The sequence below is a fragment of the Passer domesticus genome, chromosome 18 (assembly GCF_036417665.1).
Source record: "Passer domesticus isolate bPasDom1 chromosome 18, bPasDom1.hap1, whole genome shotgun sequence".
Taxonomy (NCBI): domain Eukaryota; kingdom Metazoa; phylum Chordata; class Aves; order Passeriformes; family Passeridae; genus Passer; species Passer domesticus.
This window is the reverse complement of record NC_087491.1, coordinates 4,481,538-4,503,483: the sequence shown is the minus strand read 5'-3', so window position 1 is coordinate 4,503,483 and position 21,946 is coordinate 4,481,538. Positions and strand designations below refer to the sequence as shown.

The 21,946-nt window shown below is 61.6% G+C and overlaps 1 protein-coding gene across 2 annotated transcripts in view; it reads left to right on the top strand.

Annotated features, from left to right (window-relative positions):
- Nucleotides 1-1,674: 1,674 nt before the first annotated feature.
- NIBAN2 (niban apoptosis regulator 2) overlaps nucleotides 1,675-21,946 on the top strand; it is a 31,553-nt gene continuing 11,281 nt past the window's right edge. The window contains exons 1-5 of one of the 2 annotated variants that reach the window (XM_064393435.1): nucleotides 1,675-1,829; nucleotides 15,692-15,822; nucleotides 20,353-20,481; nucleotides 20,558-20,663; nucleotides 21,629-21,796. In XM_064393435.1, coding sequence (XP_064249505.1) covers nucleotides 1,775-1,829; nucleotides 15,692-15,822; nucleotides 20,353-20,481; nucleotides 20,558-20,663; nucleotides 21,629-21,796 — 589 coding nt within the window. In that variant the 5' untranslated portion in view covers nucleotides 1,675-1,774. Of the gene's footprint in view, nucleotides 1,830-8,124; nucleotides 8,261-15,691; nucleotides 15,823-20,352; nucleotides 20,482-20,557; nucleotides 20,664-21,628; nucleotides 21,797-21,946 lie in introns of those variants that run through there. The other variant, XM_064393436.1, reaches the window with a different exon arrangement.

The window sequence follows — 21,946 nt, the reverse complement described above, 5'->3', positions numbered from 1 at the left end:
AGAATTTCAAATTAATTCACAGCTAGACTCCTCAGGGATCAGCACTGGGGAAAGTGTTTAAAAGCCTCCAGTGGAACGATTTTCTATTGGAAATGAGATTTTGCTGCAGATAAATTTCCCACAAGGATCCCTTGATACCAGCAGCATTCTGGGCAGGCAAACAAACTGCAAACAAGCCCCGTGCTAAGGGTAAAACCTTCTTATGGGGCATCTCAGGGGGAGAAAGAAGGGAAATATTCCAGCTTTGGAATTATTTTCCCATTGAAATGAGTCAGAGGGGTGAGAACAGTGTCAGGATGGAAAAGGCTGATGCACTGCGGGCATCCCTGGGGGCACAGGGTGCTGGGACAAACGCAGGTGGCATCTGGGTGCCACTCGATGTCCTGGTGTTTTTTGACCACAAAGAACAGGGGAGTGTTCGGCTTGGGCAGGGCGTGGCACGGGCACACCGTGCCCAAAAGGAGAATTGTCGGCTGCAGGGTGGCATCCCCCTGGCACGGCGAGCGGGCAGGACCCGCCGCTGTCCCCGGGGGTGGTGGCAGCGCTGCAGGGCAGGGCTGGCGGCGGCAGCAGGGGAGGGGTGTGCCCCCCCTGCCGCCCCCTGCCCAGGGCAGCTATTTCAGGAGGATAAACAGGATGCCTCGCTCCCAGCCCGGCCACTTCCAGCCCTCCCTCCCACCGCTCCCGGGTAAACAAGGCCAGCCCAGGAAAAGCCTCCCGGAGCCGTTTCCACGCTGGCTGCCCCGCACCGAGCCAAGCGGCTGAGCCGAGCATCGCCCAGCCCAGCCCCGGCTTCCAGAGGTCTGGAAGCATCCAGGGACCCCGAGCGTGCATCCACCTCGGCAGCGACTCCCCGGAGCCGCCCTGCAGCTGGGAACGGCTTCAACTTTCTGGTCACGTCCTCCTTCCTCCTCCTCCTCCTCTTCCTCGCTCGGTCACACCCCGAGCTGCTGAGAATGACGGCGGCGAGGCCTTTCCTGCCCGCGGATCGTGCCCGGGCAGCGCCGCGACTCCTGCGCGGCTGTTTCCGCCTGTTGCGCTCGGGAATGGAGCCGCAGCAGCCCCAGAGGAAGGAGGAGCTTTTCCAGCGCTTCCTCCAGCTCCGCGGCTCCCGCCGCTTCCTCCCCGGCCGTGTCCGAGGGGACTCGGCACGATGGCTGGCACATTCCCGGTTGCAGTGTCCCGCTCTGAGTGTGCCCCCTGCTCCGCTCCCGGGAGATGCCAGCCCCCATCCCGGGACAGCTCCTGCGGCTGGGGGGGTTTCAGATCCCCTCCAGCGCTCCCACCCCGTTCTCCGCCGGGCCGGGGAGGCCGAGGGCCCCTCGCTGTGCCCGCACCCCCGGCCGGCTCCCAGCCCGCTCTCCGCTTCGGCACCGAGGCCAGCAGGTGGCACGGAGCCCGGGTGTCGCAATGCCGTGCCAGCTCCGAGCCGGTTTTCCCGGTGGCACTGCGGGGGGACACCGGGCACTGCCCAGCTCCCGGCTGGGGGCACGGCCCCCTCCCCCATCCTGCCCATCCCCCCCGCCGGGTAATTAGCAGCACTAATTGCCGGCGGGGGGACACTCGCAGCCTCTCCCCGCGGCCGGGGGCGGCGGGCGGGACGCGGGGCGGTGCGGGAGGAGTGGCCGGGGGAGCCGTGGGGCGCCGTGCTGCCGGGCCGCCCCGAGCTCTGCCTTCTTCCTCCTCCTCCTCCTCCTCCTCCTCCTCCTCCTCCCTCTTCCCTCCTCCTCCTGCCGCTCCTCCCGCCGCCCGGCCCGGCCCGGCTCCGCTCGCCATGGGAGATGTGGTCTCCACGCACCTGGACGAGGGTCGCCGCCAGCACATCGCGGGTGAGCCCCCGGCGCGCCCCCCGCTCCGCTCATCCTGGGGAGACCCCCGGCATCTCCCCACCCCTCCTTCAAGCCCTTTGGGAACCCCTCCGCTCACTCTTCCCGAGACCCCACGCCTGCTCTTCGCCTCTCTCGCGCTCTTTAAACTTTGTAATTTTTAGTTTCCCCGCGGTTTTGCCTCGGCACGGCTTTGGGGGGTACCCGAGGTGCCTCCCAAATGAAAGGCTGCCTTGTGCCGGGGTGTTTGTGTTGGCGGCGGGGCTCGGGGACCCCTGGGGCTGCGGGGAGGGCAGAGGGGATTGGGCTCGGGGGGGATGCTGGAAGCGCAGGGACACCGCTGTCAGCACGGGCACTGCTGGCACTGGCTGGCAGAGGAGCCTCATCCCCCTTCACAGCGCCGGGAGACCCTTAGGAAACCCCCCCTCCGAGGCTCTGCGCTGCCTGCACCCCTGGCTGGCTCCAGGCAGGACACAGCAGTGCCCCCGGCAGCTCCGTGGCACCGGCAGGGTGACAATGCGGTCATTGAGAGCCCGAGTGTCCCGGGGCGGCGGCGCCGCGCCCCCGGCTCGGGATGCGCGCCCGGAGCTGCCCGGGAGCGCGGGGTGACGGCTCTGCACGGCAGGACCGTGTGAAGCCGTGGCTGGGGGCTCAGCGCTGCTAACTGGGGTCTGTGGTGACACCCCTGACCCCTGTGAGCGGGGTCACCCCCTGTCGCCGTGCCGGGCTCCCCCGGGCCACTTTGCGTCACTCGTGATGCGGGCGCTTGGCTCCCCGGGGCTTCTGAGCGGGCAGGACGTGACCTCCGAGCCCTTTCATGTTCCAGCTTTGGTTTCAGTCCCCAGGCTGGCAAAACCTCGTCTCCAGTGGGTGCAGCCACCCCCGCAGCAGCGGGTGTCACAGCCGAGGGTGGCTTCGAGCTGGACCTTGTGCGTCTGGCCGGCAGCTCAAGGGCTGGGCAGCGCCCATGGTTTGGAGGTGGCTCCGCCGTATCGCTCCTCTGTCGCGGCCATAAAGCCGCGGGAGTGGCTCTGAAGTCCTTTTGTCCCCAAGGGCTCTGGGAGAAGAGCTGCTGGAGCTGCCGTGGGGCTGGCACAGGGACGGCTGTCTCGCCGTGCAGCCATCCGCCCTGCCAGGCCCCATCCTGGCAGGAATGCTTACGTGGTATGCGGCTCAGCAGGACGCCAGCAGGTTTCTGAGCTTTGAAGGAGAGCTTGGAACTCGCTCTGGGGTTTTCATCTTGCATTAGTTAAAGCTCAGCCCGGCTGAGCACCGGGTCGGGGCTGCCTGTGGCGTGTTTGGATCCAAAGCACATCCTGAATTTTTCTGGAACTTGCTGAGATTGTCTGTGCACAGATAGCTCCCCGTGCAAGCCCCTGTGATCCTAATCCTGAAGAATAACAAGGAGAAGCCTGGCTGGGTTTCCTGTGCAGGAATCTGTCTCTGCTGGGTCAGGGACTGGGTGTTTGCAAGGCCAGGCTGGACGGCTGCACCCTGCCAGGGGCTGAGCTGTTAGCCCAGGGTGGGATTTAACCCATGCTTGGGGACTGCAGAGAGCTTGTCATGGGAAAAAGTTTTCATGAGAAAAAAAAAAGATTTCTTGAGGAAAAAAGATTCCTGTGGAATAGGATTATGGAGAGTGGGCTGGGACATGTCCATGCCATGCTGGGTGAGCAAGGGGGACACACACCTGTACTGGGACACCTCCCTGGGAGAGACTGGGGCAAACTGGGTTCCTGGAGCACCTCTGTGCTCCTGCCAGGGCTCCTGGCTGGCTGGGGAGCCCCCGGAGCTGGGAGGGGCTGGAGCCCAGCAGGCAAGGCACGACTTGCTGTCAGGCATGCAAAGCAACGTGGCGGGGAAAACTCCGGGTTTTCCTGCCTAGCTTGGCCTGTTCTCCACTGCTGCTGCCCCAGGAGGGATCCAGCCCTTCTCCAGGCAGCTTTTCCCAGTTGTCCTCCCAAATCTGGGGGGTTTGGATGTGCTGCCCAGGCCCCCATGCCCCCAGGCTGCTGGAGGGACAGGAGCTCCTTGGGCTTGGCAGTGCTTGCCGAGGTTGCAGCCCCTGAGAGCAGCAGAGCTGCTGGGGAGAGCCTGGCCCGGACCTGTGCCCCTCCTGGGAATGGGGTGAAGGGGTGAGGTGGCACCAGCCCTGCCATGCCCACAGTGCCCAGGCTGGGCAGGTGCCATGCCCTGTCCCAGCCCATTTGATGGTGGCTGTGTGAGGCTCGTGCCAATGGCTCCCAGAAGTCACGAGCCACACACGTGTGACTTGGGTGGCTCAGGAGCAGGGTCTTTCCTCCCAGCTGGGGCTGGAGGGCTCCAGGCAGTCCCAGAGGCAGGTCCCTGCCAGCTTCGGGGCTGTCAGGGCAGCCAGCTTGATGCACAGGTGTGATCCTGCATTCCCTCCTGCAGGGTCTCTCTAACCCGTGCTCCCTCCTGCCACCCTGCTCTGCACATCTTCCTGCCTGAGTCAGCCAGTTTGTTTGTCAACACCCTTCGGCTGCTCTCCTCCTCCTCCTCTTCCTCCCTGATGTGGGTTGGGAGTTGTTCCCAAGCTGCTCTGTGGGCTGGAGCAGGGACTGGCTCACCCTCCTTGTGCAAGGATGCCCAGCGTGGGCACCGTCACCTGGGCACCCCAGGGTGGCAGGGATGGGTGTCCTGGGAAGCCAGGGTGTCACTGGGTGGAGTTTTGCAGTGTTCTCTCATGCCCAGGGCAGTGGGTGCTCTCAGCATGGGACTGGATGAGCTCTTCCCTCATGCTGGAATCATGGTGCTTCCCTGGAGCATCCCATGGTCCCCTTCTCCTGGGGGCTGAGCTGAAGCAGGGCTGGCAGCAGCTCTGGGTGGAGCTGCTGGTCCTGAGCCCAGGGGTGCCAGCACCCAGGGGTGCATCAGGAGCCCCTGGGTGCCATCCTGGGTGAGTGACAACACCCAGGGAGGCAGCAGGAGCTGCTGGATGTCTCCACGGCAGAGGGATGTGGGGGTGGGTGGCAGCACAGGGAGGGTCCCTGGGAGCTCACACCTTGCTCTGGCATCTCCGGGAGTCGCCAGCCCGTTAATTACGGGGTGAAGCAGCTGCTAATTTCGGGGTAGGACTTCCACAGGCAGCAGCCCACGCGGAGGTGACACCGAGCCGCATCCCTGGGGCGGGACCTGCAGCCTCCCTGCTCCAAGGAGCCTTGTCGGGATGGGATGGGATCCATGGGATGGGATCCATGGGATGGGATGGGATGAGCTGGGCTGCAGGGCCGGCTCCAGAGGTGCCTGGCAAACGCCAGAAGGCACCAGGCTGTGGCGTGCCCCGGGGGTGGAGGCTGCTGGCAGCAGGAGGAGGTTCGCTGTGGCTTCCCTAAGCGTGACACTCATTTCCCAGCCTTTGCCACAGCTCAGCCCCAGCCGGTGTGGGAGGTGGAGGCTGCCGGGCTCTGGGGTTGGTCTTGCGGCTGCAGCCCTCACCCTGCCCCGGGGGAGCCGTGCAGGGAGGCTCCGAGGGCGCTGCAGCCGTGGAGAGATTTCTCCCAATGAAACGTGTGTCTTTCATCGCCAAATAAATAACTCCCCTGGCATGTCAGGGCTCCCTGCCAGCGGCGAGGGCTGGTTCTGGCAAGCTGGGGCTTTACCTGCAGCCGTCGTGTCGGGGCACGGGGCTCTCGGAGCCAGCGTGTCGGGGCAGGGGACACGGCTCTGGTGGCCTTGCCACGGGAGCGCTGCCGGCCGTGCCCCGCTCAGCCCCGGGGCACAGCCTGCCTTCCCTCGGGAGGGCTTCCCCTGCCTCCCCCGGGCGGGCTTAGCCAGAGGCTGGGTTGGAGCAGGCTGGGGCACGCAGGGAGGGGATCCCTGTCTGCCGGGGAGCAGCAGCGCTGGGACAGGAGGAACAGCCGGGGTGGCAGCTCAGAACTGTCCTCGGGCCAGCCCGGGGGGAGAAAAACACCCCCAGAGCAGGACACCTCCATAGCAGTATCAGACACCCCAAAACCCACGGCAGGGATGTTGGATTATGCCATTTTCTGACCCAGATTATGCCCTTTTCTGACCCAGAGATGGGGCAACTGAGAGCCATTTTAAAAGCTTTTATTCTATTTTCAGTCTCATGTGAAAGGTGAGACAATACAGATGTTATAATTCACACCATCACAATCAGAAGCAAACTATTTCCTAATTAGAATACATTATAAGTGTTTCTTGGCCTATCACCTTTAGCCACACCATGCTGTAAATGCCTTAAAGCTCTACAAATTCTCTCCAAATCCATTTCCCACCCAAGGACACAGCCAGGAGCTGGGATTTCCCAAGCCTTTGCTTCTCCTCCTCCCCAAATCCTGCAGGGGCTGGCTCAGAGCTCAGAGGGGCTCGGTGCCCCTTGGCACAGCCCCTGGCAGCCCCAGCCAGGCTCCTGTGCCTCCCCTTTCCAGCAGGAAGCAGGGCTGGAGGGGTGCAGGGATGTTCATCCAGGGGCACTTCACGGGCCAGGGTGTCTTCACACCTCTCCAGGAGCTGCTCTGCCCCTGCAGGACCCAGCAATGCTCCCACCACCCAGTTTTTGGGGGGTGTCACCTCCTGCTGGGGCTGCAGCCCCCAGAGCCCATCTGCTGAGGTCCCCAAGCAGGGGCTGTGTCCCCTCCCCAGCCGTGGAGCCTTGTCCCCTGCCTGGACGTGCCTGCATGGCTCCGTGGAGAGCCCAGTGTGGGGCCAGGAGGGGAGGAAGGGGCAGAGCAGAGCAGTCCTTGCTTCCTCCCAGCCTCCTGGACCGGCAGGGGAGGAAGGAATAAAACTCCACCTTTTCCCCCTTTTCAAAGAGAAAGAGCAGCGACATTTGACACAGGTCCCAGCTCTGGCAGAGCGCAGTGCCCTTCTCCCTGCCTCCCTGCCCTTTGCCATGCCCTCCTGCCCTGCTTTGTCCCCTTCTGCCCTTCCCTGGCAGGGATCTCTGGGGAATTCCTCTGGGGAGCTCGGACCCCTTCACCAGGGGGATTCCCGATGGGACATGCAGGATGGATGGGACACTGCCCCAGAGGTGACAGAGGCCTGGGACAGGATCTCACCCGTCTCCCGCTGTGCTGCTGGCTCTGGGGCACAGGACACTCGTCCTGGCTTCCTTTCTCCTGAGCTCTGCTTAGCACCTTGAGAAGTTTTTTTTGCCCAAAGCTGGGGCGAGCCAACTCCCAGACCCCAAAATTGTGGTGGCTCAGCATCCTGTGGGATGGGTGCAGAGGAGCTGGACACAGGACCCTCCCCAGCCGCAGGGAGGGAGCTCCAGGACAGGTTCAGCTCTGTTCTCTTCAAATCCCTCGTGGTTGGGTTGTTTTTTAGATGCACATAAAAATCTTTGTTTGGTCTCCTCCCCTGGGGCTGGATTGGGTTTCCCACTGACGCTGTCCAGCTGGGCACAGGGACAGTGTGCCAGGTTCAGCCCCTCTCCTGGGGCTGGGCACGAGGGGACACGAGAGACACAGCCCTGGGACATCCCGGAGCAAGGACAGCCCAGCCCAGCTGGGGGAGATGGCCAAGTTTGCTGTGTCCCCTTTACTGTGGGGACCTCAGCTCCCCGTCCCCAGCTGGCAGGGGATGGCAGGAGGGTGTGGATGCCAGTGCACACCTGGCTCAGCTGGGATTGGCTCGGCTCAGCTCGGCTGGGCCAGGCTCGGCTGGGCTCGGCTCAGCACAGCGGGATTGCGCCATTCCCAGGGATGGATGCAATGCGGCCTGGCCGGTGCTGGGGGATGAGCCGGGCCTTATCTGGGTGGTGCTGGGTCCCACCCTGCTGTGGGGACAGCCAGAGGGGTGGCAGCTCTTCTCCACCCTGCTCCGGTGCTGGTGGCACCGAGGGGGACACAGGACACGCGGGGTGATGTGGCTGCAGCCAGAATGAGGGCAGTGCCTGCTGGTCTAGCTCAGGGTTTGGGGTTGGTGTTCAGCATGGGTTCATGCTCCATCCTCCCACACCACCTGCCTGTCCAAGGGACGTATCCCGGCAGTCCTGGGACTGCAGTCACCTCTGCTGCTGGCACTCTGGGGTGGCTTTAACCCACCTGAGGCCACCTGGCTTTGGAGCACAGCCCCAAAGGTTGCTCCAAGGACAAAGGGGTTTGCAGGTTGGCTGCGGGCAGGGATCTCCTCCTGCCCCATCCCTCCGATGTGTTTGGGCAGGGAGGCTCAGGGCAGGCCCTCAGCGCAAACCCGAGAGCCGCTGGGAGCCGCGCTGCGTTTGTTATTTATTTATTATTTGTTATTCACGGCACATTCCTTGCACGCACAGCCCCTCGCTGCCCTGTTCCCAGGAGCAGCGGGACACCGGCATCCATGGCAGAGGAAAATGCTGCGGGCCCTAGGCCGTGTCCTGGCGGGCCGCGGTGACCCGGGCCCCGGGAAGGGGCTGGCCCCGGCTCGGGGGCTGCGGAGAGGAGCAGCGGTGTCCAAAGGAGCAGCAGAAGGTGGGCAGAGCTTGCCCGAGGGTGGTGGTGTCCATGTTTTTCAGCTGTTCGGAGCCTGAGGAGCTGCCGCGCTTGGCCCCGGAGCCTCGCAGGGCCTGCCGCGGGGGCACGGCTGCGTCCGGGCAGGCCGGGCTGGGCTGGGAGGGCAGGGCGAGGTGCCGGAGATGGGCTGGGCGCTGCAGGGTGGGCACAGGGCCCTGGGGACACCCGGCAGGGATGGGGCACCGCGGGCAGAGCCGTGTCCCCGGCAGGTGCCCCAGCCCTGCGCTGGCACCACGGGCGCTTCTGACTCATCCGGGGGCAGAGCCCGGCACGGCTCAGGCAGGGCGAGAGAGGATCAACCGGTTCAGGCCTGGCCCCAGCTGGTTTCTCCGGCGGGGCTCCGCCGCCTCATCCCTTCCTGCTGCTCAGCCCACCCTTCCCAGCACGGTGAGTCACAGGGCAACCCGAGCGTGAGTGCTGCCTGCCCACCCCCGGCCCTGCTCAGCTGCTTTCGGGCAGTGCCTGCGATTCTGAAAATGTTCCCCATGGATTTTGGTGTGCTGCTGGGGCCTGGCAGTGCCCCTGTCCTGCCAGCTCCCTGGTGCTGAGCGGTGCCTGGCATCAGAGCAGCTTCTGCTCCCCACTTGTCAGTCGAGCTCAGCCCCAGTCCCAACAGCAGCAGGAACACCCGGGCTGGGTTTGGGTGGGTTTGGGTGAAGGATGTGTTTGGGTTCAAGGAGGTCAGAGGGGAAACTCTGCCAGTTTTCGCTCTCCCCACTTTGCTTTTCGTGTTCCAGCCTCTCCTGGTTTGTATGACAGGGGGAAATACTGAGAGCTGCTGGGTCAACCCCCAGGTTTGGCCCTGCTCAGGAACAGAACCTCCCCAGCCCCTGCTCTGTCCCAGTGCCCCCGGGTGAGGAACTGGTGCCAACTTCCCCCAGTGCTGGCACCTCCTCGGGATGCTCAGCCGGGCTGAGTCAGGCCCCTGTGAAGGAGTTTGTGTTTCTGGGTGGAAATGAGCTCACATCCAAATTCCCGAAACCCTAAACTGCTGGCTGGGGCTTAACCCTTTGGGTGCCCCGTTGGCTCTGCAGGATTCCTGTGCCCCGTCCACAGTGGCACTGTCCCTTGTGCTGCTGCTCAGCCTGCCTGGAGCCATCTCCTGCTGTCAGTCTGTCCCAAATTCCTGCTGGGGTGAGCCTGGGATGAGCCAGGAGAGTCCATGACCATGTCTGGGTGCTGCTTGTGGGGTGCCCTGGGCACCTCATCCGTGGCATCCTGTGCCCCCATCCATGTGTGCACCCCGTCCTGCCGTGCAGTGCCTCAGGGATGCCCCCACACCCTGTCTGCATAATGGCAGGATTTGGGACAGGGGGATGGCCAAGGGACAGTGGGAACAGCCAGGGTGTGCCTGGAGCAGGCAGCAGAGAGAGCCCCAGTGAGAGGGGTGACCTGGGGACAAGCAGTGGCATCAGCCTCCCTGCAGTGGCTTTGTTTCCCTTGCTGGAAGAGCCACCCAGGCCATTGCTGGCCCTGTCAGTGCCACTGTGGTGCTTGTCCCTGCCAGTGCCACTGCTCTGGAGCCTGTGCTCCCCCCAGCAGCCCGCCCCCGCTCACTAATCATTTACGGGCTAAATTAGTAATTAACTCCTCCCCCAGCAGCCTGGGCAAACTGGCCAGGCCAGCACACACTGCCCACGGGTCACCTGTCCCACCACGTCACGGGCCACCAGCACCATGCACAGAGGGACTGTCCCAGGGCAGGGAGCCCCAGCACAGGGACATGAGGATGTGACCTCCTGTGTCTGCTCCTGACTGCCCTGCACGCACATCCCTGTCACCTCCCTGGCAGGGGGACAGGGGACACAGCTTGGGGCCAGGGGAGTGTGGCTGTCCCACAAGGCTGGAGCCAGCCAGCCCTGCCCTCCCAGCCCAGGGCTTCTGCTTCAACGAGCTGCTTTGGCCTTTTTGTTTCTCTTAATTTTTTCTGAACCAAGAGAAAAATTCCCTGCCTTGGGGGAGGCATCCCTGTGGCATCCACAGGGGTTTGGGCACCCTGCTGCAGCCCTGCTGTCACTCCACTCCTGGGACAGTGTGTGACAGGGGTTGGGATGGGATGAGCTTTGAGCTCCCTTCCAACCCAAACCAATCTGTTATTCCATGATTTTCCATCATGCCAGGCCCTTCTGCAGAGGGCTCGCTTCCAAAGGCACCTCAGCCCCTGCACAGATGTGGGGGCAGTGGACACTGAGGGCTGTGGGTGCCAGAGGGGATGTGGCCTGGAGGAGGATGCAGAAGTTGCCCCTGGGGTTGGCCAGCTGCCCCTCCCGGGGCTGTGTGAGCACTCGGGGGTGGGTGGGTGTGTGTTGGAGGAGAGAAGGGCCTGGGAGGTCTCCAGGGACCTCTGAGGGGGCCACAAGGAAGCCAGAGAGGGATTTACATCAGGAATTGTAGTGGCAGGACAAGGGGGAATGGCTTAGGTGTTATATAGGGAAGGTGTTATATATAATTAGGTGTCATATAATTAGGTGTTATATAGGGAAGAAATCCTTCCCTGTGAGGGTGGGCAGGCCCTGGCACAGGGTACCCAGAGCAGCTGTGGCTGCCCCTGGATCCCTGGCAGTGCCCAAGGCCAGGCTGGACAGGGCTGGAGCACCCTGGGACAGTGGGAGGAGTGGCTGGGGTGGCACTGGATGATCTGTAAGGTCCTTCCAGCCCAAACCATTCCCTGGTTCCCTGCTGCTGGGTGTGCCTGTGCTGCTGCTGCCCCTCAGCCCCAGAGCTCTGCTCCCACTGCCTTGGGGAGCAGCTGCCCAGCCCTGGGGACACACCTGGGCTCAGCCACGTCCCTGTCCCCATCAGCTCTGTCCCACCAGGGACACACAGCATCCCCTGATACCCCTGTAGGTCCTGGGTGTGCTGAGCAGAGCAAGAATGAGGAGGAGGAGGAAGGACAAGGAAATTTTGGCCAAACCTGTGCAGGACTGACCTCCCCATGGCTGGATCTGCTGACTGGGCTGCCCAGGGCCTGGGCTGTTTCCAGCAGCACTCCCATTTCACATGATCTCAAGGGCAATGAGGAAAACGAGCTCTGGACACACTGTGGTGCTGGGAGGGCTCTCTGTGAGCCTGGGGCTGTGGCGTGGGCTCCTGGAGCTCTGCTCTCCCCACCCTGCTGGAACAGCCTGCAGGCAGCAAATGCAGCAGGGAGGGAAGGGCAAGGTCAGGGCTGGGCTGCAGGTGATCAGTGCTCTGGGTCACCCCCGCAGCTCCTGGGTTGCTTTTCCCTCACCCCTTACAGCTGGGGCTGGCTCTGGTCAGATGGAGGTGGGGAGCAGAGCTGGCTGCTGCCTCAGCGTTGTCTGTGCTGGAGAGATCCAGAGGGGCCACGGAGCTGCTCCAGGGCTGGAGCCCCTCTGGAGCCAGGCTGGGAGAGCTGGGGGTGCTCACCTGGAGAGGAGAAGGCTCCAGGGAGAGCTCAGAGCCCCTGCCAGGGCCTGAAGGGGCTCCAGGAGAGCTGGAGAGGGACTGGGGACAAGGCATGGAGGGACAGGACACAGGGAATGGCTTCAGTCTGATAGACAGTGGGGTTAGAGGGGGCTTAGGGAATTAGGAATTGTTCTCTGGGAGGGTGGGCAGGCCCTGGCACAGGGTGCCCAGAGCAGCTGTGGCTGCCCCTGGATCCCTGGCAGTGCCCAAGGCCAGGCTGGACAGGGCTGGGAGCAGCCTGGGACAGTGGGAGGTGTCCCTGCTGTGGCAGGGGTGGAAGGAGATGATGTTCAAGGTCCCTTCCAGCCCAGAGCAATCCCTGATTCCGTGTGTGGGGCTGATTATGGGGCTGGAGATGCTTCCAAGGGCAGGACACAGCCAGCCCAGGCAGCTGGACCAGCTTGGACAGTTTGCCTTTGGAATCCTGAAGGCAAAACCCACCTCCTGCCCTGGCTCAGAGGGACCAAGAGCCAGCCAGGGCTGCCCTGGCCGGGCCGTGACCCCTGAGCACGCGAGGGCTGTGCCTGCCCTTGGGCACCGACTACCCCGGGGCTGTGCCCTGCCTGTCACCCTGCCCTGGGTGACAGCTCTGCTCAGGGGGCTGGGCAGGAGAGGAGCCTCCTCTGCCGGCTGGTTTCAGCCACAGGAGCCTCAGGCTCAGCTAGACAGGGACACACCTGTGCTCCCTGCTCTGTCCCTGTGCCCTGCTGTGCCCACAGAACAGCCTGCCTGGGTGATGCCAGCACGGTGTGGGGGCCCTGGGGACCTGGCAGGGAGGGCTGGAGCGTGGCTGGGAGCTGCTGTGGCCTGCCTGAACCCTGTCCTTGCTGTGTCCTTGCCACCCCACCCCGTACCCCGCCCTGTTTGGGGTTTGGGTGCTCTCTGTGCCCTCTGGGCTGTGCAGCCCCTTCATGTCCCTGCTGCTGGAGCCACCACGTGTGCCTGAGTCACCGAGAGGCAGCAGGGGGGCTGGGGGCTGGGGACAGAGCAGCTCTGTCACCAGAGGTGCTGACACAGGGATCCTGCCGAGCCAGGCGTCGGTGCTGCTGCTGCTCTTGGAACCCCACGGTGGCTTCCCCCTGCCAGGAGCCAGCGGGACGTGCCAGGGCCTGTGCCAGCCCAGCCGCCCCTCTGGGTGTGCCAGGACGGGGTGGTGGCAGGGGCAGGGTGTGGGTGCTGGTCCCAGAGCAAACAGGGGTGTTGGGAAAGCACTGGGGGGGTGGCTGCCAAAGACATGGGGCCCTGGCAGGTCCCTGCGGTGCTCCTGTGTGCCAGAGCGCTTTGTGGCTGGCTGAGCACACACCCAAGTGGTGTTGGCTGCGGGGTCCCTGCCCTCCTCTGCCCTGACAGAGGGGTCTGAGGACAGGTGACAGTTTGGGGGCTGTGTCCCCTGTCCCCAGACCCCTGCAGCTCTTGGCTGCTCATGGAGGGACAGCCACTCGTGGGTGGCTTTGGCCGTGAGCTGGAGCACAGGGTGCTCTCTGTAGCCCTCAGTGCTCCCTTGTGCTGGCAGGGAATGCTCTGCACAGCCCCCAGCTCTTCGGGGAGGCTTTGCTCAGCCTGCTGAGGAGCCAGGGGGCGGCTGAGGCAGTTCCTGAGGGTGACACATCAGCCCTGCCAGGGTGTCCAGATGTGAGGGGTCAGGGTGGGCAGCGTGAGCACCCACCCTCTGCTCAGCCCCGCACTAGCACTCCACTCTTATGTCACCCCCAGAGGTCCCTGTCCCTCTTGCTCCCCTGGCCTTGCCACCAGGGCTACCAGGCAGGGAGCATCAGTGGCCCCAGCACTCCGGAGTGCCCTGCTGAGCCTGGGGAGATTTACTCACCTCAGATGTTTGACTGCAAGTCTTGTTCCAACCTCTGCAAATAATTGACTTTTGCTTTTCCATTTACTTAAACCCTCCTAATTGGCCCTGCTGTTAATCAGGGAAGAATGAGTGACTAAGCCGTCTCGCCTGCCCGGGGACCGGGGGCTCCTTTTTTCCCATGGACTGAAAGGAAATGAAACCTCAAAACGTCCTTTCCAATCCCAGCTGTCTGCATGGCTGCCCAGAGCCCTGGCCAGAGTCACACAGCCTGGGAGACAGGAATTGCAACAGAGGTGCTGTGTGCAGGCCAGGAGGACTGGCCAAAATCCAGGCTGAGCAATTCTGAGAGGGATGAGCTGGGGTGTGTGTCTCACCCTTTGCTGTGATTTTTTTCTATTTCGGGGGGTTCACCCTGGCACAGTTTGCTGCTGGTCTGTGGTTTGCTCCCATGGCTGGCAGTGCTGGCATCTCCTCAGGGATGGGTTTATCCCTCCTCGGGCAGCATTTTCCTCTGCAGCTGCTCATCCCGTGGGGATTTGCAGCACCCTGCAGCAAAGCTGCTCCTTGTGCTGCCTTGGCTGCCAGCGCAGCTCCGGGTTGGCTCCTGCAGGAGATTTTGGCTCCTGCTGCAGATTTTGGCTCCTGTTGGAGGTTTTGGCTCCTGCTGGAGGTTTTGGCTGCTGCCAGGCTGTGCCAGGCTGGTGTGGGGGCTGTTTAGTCTGGGTTTGTGCCCCCAGCATCGTGCTGGCTCCAGCGCTGGGATGCAGAGCCAGGACCCGTCCTCCCCGCGCCCATCACCAGCGCTCTGGCCAAGCCTGAGCTGTCAGAAATTGTTGGAGGAGACTCAAGTTCTTCATTTTTCACAGGCTCTGGGGCAAAGTTGACTGGGGAGTTCAAAGTCGAGGCCCTGTGTGCCAAAAGCAGCTCAGAGGGGAGTTGTTTCTGCAGCCTTGGGATGCTTCAGGATGGGGTTTTGGTGTGGGACCCCTGTGTGGGGTCTGGGGCAGGGCTGGGGAGGTGCTGGGTGGGTCAGGGTGCCCAAGGGGCTCCTCTGGCCACATTTGGGCTGGCAAAGCCCCGTCCCTGCTGCTGGGGGTGGGTTTGCAATGTGCCCCCACCCCCTGCATCCAGGGGCTGCTGGGGAAGGGGCTGCCTGTGGGATGGAGGGGATCTCACCCCACTGTGGGGTGCAGGGGGGTACCTGGCAGCTCAGGCCTTCCCAGCACCTTGGACTCATCCCAGATTGGAGTTTGGGGTCCTGGTGGGGGTCCCTGCCTCACATGGGTGAGTGTGGGGGGTCCAGGCTGTCCTTGTCCCTCACCCTGACCCCAATCCCAGCCCTGCTGCAGCACACCTGGGAGCCCCTTTGTGGGGTGGCCCTTGTGGGGGCACAGTGGGGTTGGGGGGTGCCAGTCATGTTGGGGCTGGGGAATGGGGGGCTCACCCCAGCCCCAGCCAGCCGAGGTGGCCAGAGCAGGGCCAGGAGCTGCACAAGGCACAGGAAGCCCCGGCACCGCCGGAATCAGCTCAATGTCAGGAATTTCCTGCCGGGGAGAGGAATCCATGAAATTAATGTGAAAGGCCAAAAAAAGAGATCATCCTGGCCCTGAATCAGGCCCTGGGCTGCACACGGAGGGCAGAAGGCAGCGGGTTCTGCTGGGGTCCCTCCACCAAAAGCTCTTCCAGTATTGTGTGTAAACTAGGACTCTGAATAATTGATTAATATTATTAAATAGAAGTTCTTTATTGTTTATATTACATACACCTTTATAGATTTTATAAATTACTAAGATTACACTTCTTGATTGGTGTTTTCATTTTGTTCTTTTGTTTTCTGCCTTCATTTTTTAGTGGTTGTGATTGGTTACTGTGTAGGTGTTCTACAGTCTTATGTTATTTAGTTCTTGGGGTCTTGGTATGCAGTCTCTCAGCTTCTTTCTTATTTTAGTACAGTTTATGTATTAGTAACTTTGATGAATTTTAGGGTGCTTTGAGAACAGTTACAGACAGCGTGGCTGGTGCACACTGAGGCCTGAGCTGTTCAGGTATCCTGTTATATTGCAGCGGGGTGCTGGGGAGGGGTCTGGGGGCTCTGAGGGGCTCAGAGCCCACAGCCAGCCCATGCCTGACGTGGCTCTGCTGTCCCTTTGCAGAGAGGACGGGGAAGGTGCTGGGCGAGTTCTGCCGGTGCTACCAGGAGCAGTTTGGGGTCGCTCTGTTCAACAGCGTCCGCTATGAGATCGAGGGCGCCGGGGGCCCGCAGGCCCAGCTGCTGCACCGCAAGGTGAGCCTTGTCCCTGCTCCCTGTCCTTCCCCTGCAAGGTGAGCCTTGTCCCTGCTCCCTGTCCTTCCCCTGCAAGGTGAGCCTTGTCCCTGCTCCCTGTCCTTCCCCTGCAAGGTGAGCCTCATCCCAGCTCCCTGTCCTTCCCACAAGGTGAGCCTCGTCCCTGCTCCCTGTCCTTCCCACAAGGTGAGCCTCGTCCCTGCTCCCTGTCCTTCCCACAAGGTGAGCCTCGTCCCTGCTCCCTGTCCTTCCCACAAGGTGAGCCTCGTCCCTGCTCCCTGTCCTTCCCCTGCAAGGTGAGCCTCGTCCCTGCTCCCTGTCCTTCCCACAAGGTGAGCCTCATCCCAGCTCCCTGTCCTTCCCCTGCAAGGTGAGCCTCGTCCCTGCTCCCTGTCCTTCCCACAAGGTGAGCCTCGTCCCAGCTCCCTATCCTTCCCCTGCAAGGTGAGCCTCGTCCCTGCTCCCTGTCCTTCCCACAAGGTGAGCCTCGTCCCAGCTCCCTATCCTTCCCCTGCAAGGTGAGCCTCGTCCCTGCTCCCTGTCCTTCCCCTGCAAGGTGAGCCTCGTCCCTGCTCCCTGTCCTTCCCACAAAGTGAGCCTCAGCCCAGCTCCCTGTCCTTCCCCTGCAAGGTGAGCCTCGTCCCTGCTCCCTGTCCTTCCCACAAAGTGAGCCTCAGCCCAGCTCCCTGTCCTTCCCACTGCAAGGTGAGCCTCGTCCCAGCTCCCTGTCCTTCCCCTGCAAGGTGAGCCTCGTCCCAGCTCCCTATCCTTCCCCTGCAAGGTGAGCCTCATCCCTGCTCCCTGTCCTTCCCCTGCAAGGTGAGCCTCATCCCTGCTCCCTGTCCTTCCCACTGCAAGGTGAGCCTCAGCCCAGCTCCTTGTCCTTCCCACAGCAAGGTAAGGGCACCATCCCCAGCTCGGGGACCCCTCAGTGCCCAGAGAGCCCTGAACAGACGTGCCAGGCAGTGTCCTGCTGCTCCTGGGTGCGAGTGCTGCTCCCAGCTGGGCACATCCCTAGGGGGGAACAGGAAACCCCTGGCAGGTGACCCCAGAGGTGGCTCTGGGTCTGACTGCAGCAGCCACGTGTGTCCTGCCTGGTTAAAGGGATGGGATCCTGCCTTCCCCCTTCCCCTCCCTGCTCCTAAGGCAGACCACCTCAGGCGGGGCTGCTCACAAGCTGACATGGCTTGGGGACCTCCCTGGGGTGGTTTTCTTGGGGTGCTGCCTGGCCAGGTTGGGGGAGCTGCTGTCCTTGAAAGCAGGAAGGGATGTGATTGCACATGGCCACAGGCTTCTGCTTTTATCTGCAGCTTGAAGGGGTGGCTCTGCTCAGGAATCTGGGCAATGCCTCCCTGAGCTCAGCCTCAAGCCCTGGGTGCTCACAGAGGCCGTGTCCCTGACCCACCCATGGAGGTGACACCTTGCCCAGGCACCAGGACGTGCCCCATCTCCTCAGGGACCTGCCTGGGTGTGGGTGTGTCAGAAAAAACAAAGGAGTGGAGGTTCCTGGTGTCCTCAGCACCCTTGGGCTCCACAGATGCCTTCAGCCCCCCCGGGAGGTGCCTCCATCCCCAGGTTGGTTGCTTCATCCAAAAGCTCCAGCAAGCAGCCCAGGAATGTCTGAGGGACAGCAGCGAGGTCGGGAGGTCAGGGACACTGCAAGTCTTGGAAAAACCCCGTGTAGAAATAGAAATTCCTCCTGCTCAGTGTCCTGTCTGCTGCCCAGCCCTTCCAGGGTCCTGAGAGTGCCACTGGGATGTCCCATGTGCTGCCCAAGCCTTTCCAGGGACACAGCAGTGCCACTGGGATGTCCCAACACTCCAGACACCACAACAGTAATGGATGGGCATTTCCAGCTGGGATGTGGCACTTGGGATTTTTCAGTTTTCTTTGTTTATTCCCCTTTTTTTGTGAGCTCTGTGGTGCTCGGAGCAGTGACACCAGGGGTGACACTGGTGGCCCTCCTGGGCAGAGTGGGACAGCAGGAATGGGGTGTGAAGGATGATTCAGGCACCTGAAACACCAGCAGGATAAAACAGCAATGAGAACATGGAATAAACACATCTGGATTTGGCCTCTCCAACAATCCAGTGCTCCTGAAAAATCCTCCCTGACACCCTCAGTCCCCTGGCCCTGTGACAGGGGTTTGGGCAGCCCAGGGGCTCCCTGGCCCCTCCCTGCCCAGCCCCACAGCTTGGCACACACCTGCCTGTCCCAAATATTTCCTGGAGCTGGGAGGAGCCCCCTGGGTGCTCCCCAGGGTGGGGAGGGTGTGTGAGGAGGGGACAGCTCTGCTGGTGGCTCTCCAGGGTCCCCAGAGCCATGTCAGATCTCAGCCTGGGTTTATTCCATCAGCAGCTGGTCTGTCCAGCTGTCTGCCCTGGGCACAGGTTCTGGAGCCACTTTAGGGAGATCATTCCCCTTGGATGAGTCACTGGTCACTCCCCAGAGCTAGCATGTCCTTTCTGTCCCCATCCCTGCTGGTGGCCTTGGGGTTTGGACTCTCATTCCTCCTGCTGGCCCCAGCCCTGCAGGGCTTTGGGCTTCCTTGCCCTCTTCCAAAGGCTTTGGGAAGCAGTGAGGAGCAGTGAGGAGCAGCCAAGCTGCTCTCAGACCTCCCCCAGCCCAAGGGGGTGTGTGGTCTGGGCTTGGGGAAGGCAGAGAGGTCCCTGTGAGCCAGGAGAAGGGAGAAGAGTGGGAAAAGCTCCTCCAGAAGTGTCCTGCTGCTGGGGCAGGGTGGGATCCAAGCCTAGCTGGCCCCTCCTGGCAGCCACCATGGTGGAGGGTGGGTGGCCAGGGCAGAAGAGGCGGCTGCTGCACGCTCCAGCCCTCACGAGAGCTCTCAGCTCTTGTTTATGTTCCTGGGGTCATAAAAATTCCTGGGACAAATTGTTGGCTCCCTCAGGCAGGCTGTGTTTGGGATGGTGCAAATGCTGCTGGCCAAAAGGTGCTGCAGGGCTGGGGAGGGGCTGCACAGCTGGGGGGGCACGGGGTGTCCTTGGCCTGGCCCTGTCAGGGAATCCTGTCATGGAATCATGGAATGTTTGGGTTGGAAGAGACCTTAAAGCCATCCAGTGCCACCCCTGCCACGGCAGGGACACCTCCCACTGTCCCAGGCTGCTCCCAGCCCTGTCCAGCCTGGCCTTGGGCACTGCCAGGGATCCAGGGGCAGCCACAGCTGCTCTGGGCACCCTGTGCCAGGGCCTGCCCACCCTCCCAGGGAACAATCCCTTCCCAAAATCCACTCCAAATCCCTCCTAGTTTAAAAAAGATGTCAATGGTCACAGTGGAGTCCAGAACATCTGAGCATCATCTGGTGCTGGGCTCTCTGTGATGGCTTTGTGCTTTTCCTCTGCCCTGTCCCATCTGGAGACCCTGCTGGGCAGGGTTTTGTTCCTGCCACCTGCAGATGCCCTTGGCAGGACCTTCTGGCAGCACTGGCACACACTCTGCCCCTGCCCCAAGGCAGGGAAATTCCAGCTGGGGCTGGAAAGAGCTGCTGGAGAGCTCAGCTCCAGCCTTCCACTCAGCCAGGGGAGCTGGAGGGGCTCAGCTGAGCTCGGTGTGTCCCAGGGAGAGATGCCAGGGGTGGAGGTATCACCACAGGTGTCACCATGTGCTCCACCCCTCGGAGCTTTTCTAGGGCTGTGCCTGTGGTGCCCCTCAAAGCATCTCCAAATGCACCAATTCAGGCACCAAAATTTGTGCCACCCTGGGAGATGATGCAGTGGAGACCCTCAGCACAGCCCTGGAGAAGAAACACCCACCCAGGCCACCATGGATGGACCTCGCTGAGCTCCCCAGGGCAGAGCTGTCCCCTCCCTGATCCCCTCTTGTCTTGGGTTGAAAAGCCAGGTGTCTGCTAAGGAAGGCAGGAGCCTCCCTTGAAATGGAAAATGTAAACCCCCTCCCTCTGAATTATTATAAATTTGAAATTAAGGGGCTCTCAGGGATAGATATGGGAGCAGGAATAACAGTTCTTTACTAGGGAGGAAAATAAAAACAAAAAAATGCAGTAAATCAAAACAACATTGCCAGAGTCAGAACCCTGTGTGTCAGGGTGGTGGCACAGTCCCATCCCATGGGGGCTCAGCCCTCCTGCAGTGCCAGCTGTGCTTCTGCTGGAGCAGGGATCCTGCACAAGGGGGAGTTTTCCTCTGCAGCTCCAGGGCTGCTGGAGATGGGCCTGCTCTCCCTCTGGGAATGCAGGGCAGGAGAAAGCTGCTCCTCTGGGAATGCAGTGGGCAAAGGCTGCTGTGCTGTTCCAGGCTCAGATTGTATCCAGGTAGGAATGCTTGGCTCCTGCCCTGGGCGGAGCATCTCCCCATGGGATGCTGGAATTGGATCAGCCCTGCAGGGACACTCAATGGGCATGGACAGCAGAGATCTGCTGGAGGGAGGATTGGCTGTGGGAGAGATAAAGAAAAAACTGCCCCATGAACAGAGGAGAACTGCCCCAGCTCTGACAGATGGGGACAGAACACACACTGCTTGGCAATCCAGGACACCGTGCCTGTCCCCTCCCTGCAGGTTCCACTGGAGGACCACGTCATCTACTCAGGCAACATCTTCCAGTACATCGAGGAGAACAAGAAGTGGAGGAACCGCTTCTGCGTGGTGCCACACAACTACGGGCTGGTCCTCTACGAGAACAAAGTGGTGAGGACACTTCCACCCATCTCCAGCGGGGTCATTCCCCATGGACACCCCATCCCTGACCATTTCTCCTGCTCAGGCCTACGAGCGGGAGCAGCCGCCGCGGGTGCTGGTCAACAGTGCTGGCTACAAGGTCCTCACCTCCGTGGAGCAGTACCTGGAGCTGGTCAACAACAGCCTGCCTGGTGAGGCCCTCGTGCTGCTGGGCAGCCCTTGGGGACTTCGGGTGGGTTTGATCCCCGAGGGACTTCAGAAAAGGGTGGTCCTGTCCTTGGGAACGTTCAGAAAAGGGTGATTGTGGGGGGTAGCATTCCTGGGAACCTTCAAAAAAGGTGGGTTTGGGGTGTAGCATTCCTGGGAGCCTACTGGAAAGGGTGGGTTTGGGGTGTAGCATCCCTGAGGACCTTCTGGAAAAGGTTTGGGGTGTAGCATCCTTAAAGACCTTCTAGAAGGGGTAGGTTTGGGGTGTAGCATCCCTGGGAACCTACTGGAAAGGGAAAGGCCCTTCAGAAAAGGGTGATTCTGGGGTGTTCTGTCCCTGGGAACCTTCTAGAAAAGGTGGGTTTGGGGTGTGGCATCCCTGAAGATATTCTAGAAGGGGCAGATTTGAGGTGTAGCATCCCTGGGAACCTTCTAGAAAAGATGGGTTTGGGGTTTGGCATCCTTAAAGACCTTCAGGAATGGGTTTTTTTGGGATATATGGGGTTTTTTTGGGTTTTTTTCTGGGCACCTTTGGGAAGTGGTGGTTTTGGGTAGTGGGGTTGTAGGGAAGGAGAGCAGCCTTGACCCCACAGTGGGGTGTGGAGTCTGCTTAGGTCCTGCCACAGCCACCAGGGAAGAAAGGGAGGGAGGCAATAGGAAAATAGAAAAGAAAACAATAGGAAGGAAAATAGGAAGGAAAATGTGGCAACCACATGATTTTTATTTACTTTTAATTTTACTTCTCAATTTTCATTCTGATCTCCTTTTTGGAAAAATGAGGCTCTTTTTGCTTTTTTTTTTTTTTTTTTGGAAAAACTCCCATCAAAGGCCCTGGCAAGGAGCAGAGGGCTCTGTGTGTCCCTGCTGGACACCCCAGCCCTGCAGCCTCCCCGTCCCTGCCCAGCCCCATCCCCCATCTCCCCCTCAACCCAGGCACGCTTTTTCGCAGGTGTGGCCCCGAAATCCGGGCACGCTCCCATCCTGAAGTGCCCCACGGATTTCCCGCTGGTGCTGTGGCACCCCTACGCCCGGCACTACTATTTCTGTGTGATGACAGGCAAGGAGCAGGAGAAGTGGCGGGCGGTGTTCCAGGACTGCGTGCGGCACTGCAACAACGGTGAGTGACACCTGGGGACACTGCAGCCCCTCCTGCTCCTCACAGGGACCAGCCGGGCTGTGGGAGAGGGGATGGTCTGCAGCTCATGAGGAGGAGCTGGGTGCGAGTTCTTGAGGAACTTTGGAGAAGGGAAGGAGCCAGGGAGATCCT